Genomic DNA, 5,674 nt, shown 5'->3' with positions numbered 1-5,674 from the left:
TTGTTGTGAATATAGATCCATTCTTGTTTGATTCCTTTGCAATTTTCTTTTTTTTAGTAAAGAGAGCGATGTGTTTGGTTGTGTTGGGGTGGGAATTAAGTGTTAACTTGAACTAATGTCTCTTTGTGAAATGTCTTGTATTATCAAAATTCAATAAACACATTGTTAAAAAAAACAAATAATAATATTATGTTAGAGAACTTTTCTTTACTTCTTTTTCCTGCTTGCTGATAGTCTGCTGCAGCTCACTGCCCAATAATGTAGACTACTTTGACGTCTACGCTTCAGATGTATGATAACTGTATGAAAGTGTCCCAGTGAACATAGAGACGGACTTACTCTGGTCTGACGTATGGCTGGCAGATCCAGTGGGGGAATGGCAGGCCGCCCTCCTTTTCCTCCACATCCTTTCCTTTGGCTATCTCCTCCTGTACACACACACACACAGTACAGCTACTGGTACACCAATTCTCCTTCATCCTGTAAAAGTGTGTGTCCATTGACAGTGTCATTTCCCCGCTTCCCCACCTTTGTTGATCGGAAATAAAGAGATTCAGCAACTGCATGGCCTATTTCACGCTTAAATATTTTCAGAAACACGGATCTTTGCTGTGCGAGTTAGCACCTAGGCTCACTTTCCCTTAAAATTAATATTTTGTAATAGTTTCTTCTGATGGGGAGGAAACCCTCCATAGTGAGGCATCACACTTTTGTACCATCTTTGTTGGGAGTCGCACATGCGCAGTTGCTAGGTAAGGACTACTAGCCAGTCAGTTGCAGTTGAGTGTGAGGGCGTGTCACGCTGGCAGATAGGCGAGCATTCTAACGTGTGTTACAAAGTGACAAGCGTTTGTCCCGGAACAGAGCTGTTTGGAACAGTTTGTGAACGGTGTTTTCTGTTGGGGATGCTAAGTCCCTTTGGGCTTATTCACTTTGTTAACCTATAACGTGCACAAAAAAAGATACATAACACAATTAAGAGAAAAGCCAAAACCGAAATATGAGCACTTTTAAATTCTGCCTGATTTTTGGTTTTACCTCTCTCCCGCTCTCTATGGACCCACTCCACTCCCCTTAGTGGAGCATTTCTAACAGCCATTTTCCACGGGGCGCATCTACTTTCCGGCTGAGTTCTGGTTTTGTTCTGTCCTCCACCATACCACACCGGGAGCGTCTCGGAGGCGGAGCGTCTTGCCAGCCAACTCGCAGATGTTATGGTTTCCACAAGTCCTTTACAGAACCACCACATGTTTATTAAGCCAATATCTTACCTTCCACTCCGAAGAACTACTGCATGCCTTCTCTGGCGTTGTACCGATAAAAAAAAATCTGTGTTGTCATTTATTTATTTTTTTCACCTCCAAGATGAATCTCTCGTGGTCCGTGGTGTTGTACAGGAGACATGATATACGATATTGGGGGATGTTTTAGTAAACTGACTGGATGCTCTCCCTGTTGTACCTCCAGAAATTATTTTCCGTGACGCGTCTGGTGGAAAATGCCGGTAATACAGTTGTTTGCGGTTACCTGGCAGCGCAGCCTCAGCTGTTTGCTGACAGCGGCCAAACCCTCGAGGGTCTTCACCTTAGCCAGCTCTTCTCTCAGGTCCTGGTGGATCTGTAGCCTACACACACACACACACACACACACACACACACACACACACACACACACACACACACACACACCAAGATTTATTATCTGAGTGTCAAGACTTTGTTCCTTATCAAAAATCTCTAGATTAAAATGTATCAGAAATGTTGATGTGCTCCCAGACAGCTTGAGGTGTTTTAGCCACACCAATTGCTAACGCAGGGCTAAAATCCCATGTGCAAGTAAGATTTGAGCTGGGCTGTGCATGTAACTCTCAGCTCAGGCTGCACAGTGGCACGTCACTTGGTACAGTAAATATGTCGCAAGGTTCCCAACTCTCACCCACTTACCGTGAGACTCACCCAATTGACACTTTTTACATGCTCTCATGAGCATTTTCTCACGCAATAAATGCAGAAAAAAATTATTTAGAGCCCTGTTACAATCCAACCCGGAACAAGCTGCTTTCATCTATATATTTGGTTACGATGATGCCATGTTACACAGCTCTGTTAACAAATTTCTTTATCCTAGTGGATCTTTACTTATTGTCCGTACATTTTTGTAAACACAAAATGGGGTTTTCAATTTCACACTTGCTTTGGCAATGTATGTCTCCTATGTTAATAAAGCTCCTTTGAATTGAAATTGAGTACGAGACATGTTGAACATGACGCCGTACTGAATTCAGATGGATTTTAATTGTCAGTCAGTGTTTCTATCATTTATCAAATCCATCCCAACACTCTAGTTCCCCACTGTCGTTGTCGTTATCAGTTGTAACTTCATTTACAATGGTTTTTAAAAATATATTTCTAGTTATTCTTCTTGGTGTGGACAGGCCTTTACCGTTTACTATCCCCTCTTCAGCCCTATCAGAGCTGGATTTCGTTACTGCTAATACTGCTGGTGAAATATGGGGTGGCTTTTAATGTGACGTAGTCAGGAACACAATGTGCATTTCACTGAAAACAGATACACAACTTGCTCTTCTGCTGTAGCTGTTCAAGGAGCGTTTGCTGTAGTACTGAACTTGCTGTTGCCACAGTAACCATGGGTGGTGCCAAATCAACCAGGACTGAAATCTTAAGGAAGCGGCATTTCCTGTTTTCAAGCATGAGGACTATGTTATTTAGCTAAGACTAATAGCATGGAGACTGTCATCTTGTATTACATGCACGTGCACACACACACACATCTAGTATTGACATACGTGTGGTGCCAGAGCTTGAAGAGGTGGGCTCGTACATAGGACAGAGTGCAGGGGGGATGCCGCTGCACCTCCTGCAGATATTCCTCAGCCATCTCCCACACGGGGGGGCTGCATCCTTCAAACAGTGCCGGGTTGTGGAGGTTCCCCTCTAAAAAATAATAATACCAACATGAACACAAAAATTAGTTTCTAAACCATGCATCTCCGGAGCATGAATGTACATTATAAATCATCTGTTAACAGAACTAGAAAATTAATTAGAAAGTTAATCAGAAACAAAAACAGTGTATAATGAGACATTGCACACCTGCACTCATAACTCCCTGCACTCCCGTCTCCTGAATGCAGCGCTCCACATCACTCAGGTGCTGAATGTTGCCATTTGCAAACACTGGAATATTTACTGCCTTCCTGCAGCAAAAACACACCAAATTGTTATTGAAAATATGTCGTTTTCCAAAATGAGGCAAACATAAGCACTACTAATCATTTGGTTTTGAATAAAGGCCATAAAGGAGCACTAAATTATTGGTTTGAGACCACTGGAAGAGCTGGTCAAATGTGAACGTTCCAGACTTAATGTGTGTATACATGTGGAGGCTTAAAACAGTGGTCTTTACTGTTTTTTTCATGAGATTCACGCTGATTGGACAAAATCAATAGGAGAGCAACCTTTTAGTATCAAAAGCTAAATCCAGTCATAAATCTAACACCCCTGAACATACAATATGCAATTTTCTTATTATCTAACCATCCAAGAGCACATTTGGCGTGACGGCCCAAACTACGCAGTGAGTCAGTGTTATGGACGGAAGGGCATAGCAAGTTAAACAAAATTATTTTGTAATAGAGCAGACTTAGGGTTTTGTTATAGCCCTGCTATAGTGATGAAAAGGTCATAACATAATATGTCAAAACAGCCATAGTATAGCATGTCAAAAAAGTGACACAAGTCATAGTATAGTATGTTGAAAAAAAGATAGTATATTCTGTTTACTTGTTGTATGAAATAATTGTATTGACTGCATAATCATAATACCGTTTTATTTACTGCCATGCGAGCCATAAATTAAAGCTCGGCGAGCCGCAGGAGGCTAACGAGCCGCGCCATGAGTAACACAGGCTTAAAACAAGGCTGATGGTAGCTCACCGCACTGCCCTGATGTGCTCCCAGTTAGCGACACCCGTCATGGCTCCTTTCTGCTCTTTGGTTCTGCCATGCACTGTCAGCAGCTGGAAGGATATTTGAAGCCAAACTTAGGACTTTTTTTTAAAATCACATTTTCTAATAAGTATTTATTAGGATAGCCCCTTGAGATGAATCATGTAATTTTTGAGGGGGTCTTTAACACAATTAAACAGAAAATACAAAATACATTCACGCAAAATACATTCCCCCTACACCAACTGATTCCCCCCCATAAATAAATACAAGTAATAATTACATCCCAAATGTGCTGCTATTTACAGTAGATGCACAAACAGGAGCCAACACATCAAGGAAGAGAAAAGTAAGAAACTGAGAGAAAAAACAGGTTATCTAATGCTTCCTGAAGCTGCAATGAATGCAGATTTTAAACTATTTAAACATTTTGAAGTGAAAAATAAGCTCCAATCAGCTCCTTTGGTTAAACGCCAGTCCCACCTGACATCCGGCTTTCTCCAGCATCTGGGCATAGCGGACCGTCTTTTCTATCTCCTTGAACACACGGATCTTGCATGTGATGGGCACCGAGAGCTTTTCATTGGCTAAACTGACTGTTAGAAAAATAGAAGGAAATGTTAGGTCAGGTTAAACTGTTGGGATATGTAAGTCACAGAATAATAACACCAGTGCAAGAAATTTGACATTTGTTACATTTTGACTGAGATCCTCCCGGAGTCCTAGATTTAGATGAAGGCAGGCTTACCCATTTTCTCTAACAGCTCCCACTCGTCTTGTAAGAAAACTCCATAGTGCCCTTAGAAACAAGCATCAAGACAGGTTAGTTTTTTTCTCTTTTCACGTGGTCTGCCAGGTTGGCTTCAGTGTCTTTTCTGATACAACCACTAGGAGTCTCCAAAGACAGAATTTAGGGGGATATTTCTGTAAACTCCTGATTCGCCACTAGGCACGTCTGTGCTACTGTATTTATTAAGCTAGTATCTACCACTCCGAGCACTCCTGTAATTTACCTCCATGTCTTTTCTGGTGTTCTCCCTCTAAAAAAAGATTTGTGATGTCATATTATGTTTTTCAACCTCCAAGATGAGTCTCTCTTGGTCAGTGGTGTTGTAAAGAAGACCAAAACAATACTGGGGGGTGTCTTTTGATAAACTAAATGGACGTCTCACTGTTTCACCTCCTGCCCGGCTGTCGCGTGAAAATAGACCAAACGCATATCTGATGCCCCTGTTGGAAAATCGGGGACCAAAATGTGTATACCTCTCTTAGCGATCATCTGTGGACAGCCCAGGTTGAGGTCGATGGCATCGCAGTAGTCCTGGGCCAGCAGAGCCGCCTGGAGGAACACCTCTGGATCATTGGCACAAAACTGACACACAGAGAACGCAACACTGGGATTTACTAGCATTACATGAGGCAACAATGTTAATGTTAAAAACAGTGTCAATGGAAATTCACATTAGGGCTGCTCAATTATGGAAAAAATAATCAGGATTGTTGTGGTGTGGTGACAAGATGTGTAAAAAATTGATTTTTTTCCCCCTCTCGATTGAAAGGTGCAGTAAGCGATGCTGCATGATTATTAATATTTGAACTCAACTGCCAAACAAATAACCCCCCCTTTAGAAACTCTGCCCCCCATATTCACGGACACAATGAGCTCGCCTCTGGCCCCGCCTATATCAGATACACCGATGTGATTG

General features: G+C 41.9%; 1 protein-coding gene across 3 annotated transcripts in view; it reads right to left on the bottom strand.

Annotated features, from left to right (window-relative positions):
* dus1l (dihydrouridine synthase 1-like (S. cerevisiae)) overlaps nt 1–5,674 on the bottom strand; it is an 11,329-nt gene that overhangs the window by 3,934 nt on the left and 1,721 nt on the right. For all 3 annotated transcript variants that reach the window (XM_032537699.1, XM_032537700.1, XM_032537701.1), the window contains exons 3-10: nt 5,232–5,340; nt 4,717–4,767; nt 4,452–4,564; nt 3,957–4,039; nt 3,114–3,217; nt 2,807–2,954; nt 1,528–1,624; nt 340–428 (exon numbers count right to left, since the gene is read on the bottom strand). In XM_032537699.1, the coding sequence (XP_032393590.1) occupies nt 340–428; nt 1,528–1,624; nt 2,807–2,954; nt 3,114–3,217; nt 3,957–4,039; nt 4,452–4,564; nt 4,717–4,767; nt 5,232–5,340 (794 nt within the window). The remainder of the gene's footprint in view (nt 1–339; nt 429–1,527; nt 1,625–2,806; nt 2,955–3,113; nt 3,218–3,956; nt 4,040–4,451; nt 4,565–4,716; nt 4,768–5,231; nt 5,341–5,674) is intronic.

This window comes from Etheostoma spectabile, chromosome 15 (genome assembly GCF_008692095.1).
Source record: "Etheostoma spectabile isolate EspeVRDwgs_2016 chromosome 15, UIUC_Espe_1.0, whole genome shotgun sequence".
NCBI lineage: Eukaryota > Metazoa > Chordata > Actinopteri > Perciformes > Percidae > Etheostoma > Etheostoma spectabile.
This window is presented reverse-complemented; position numbering and strand designations above follow the sequence as displayed.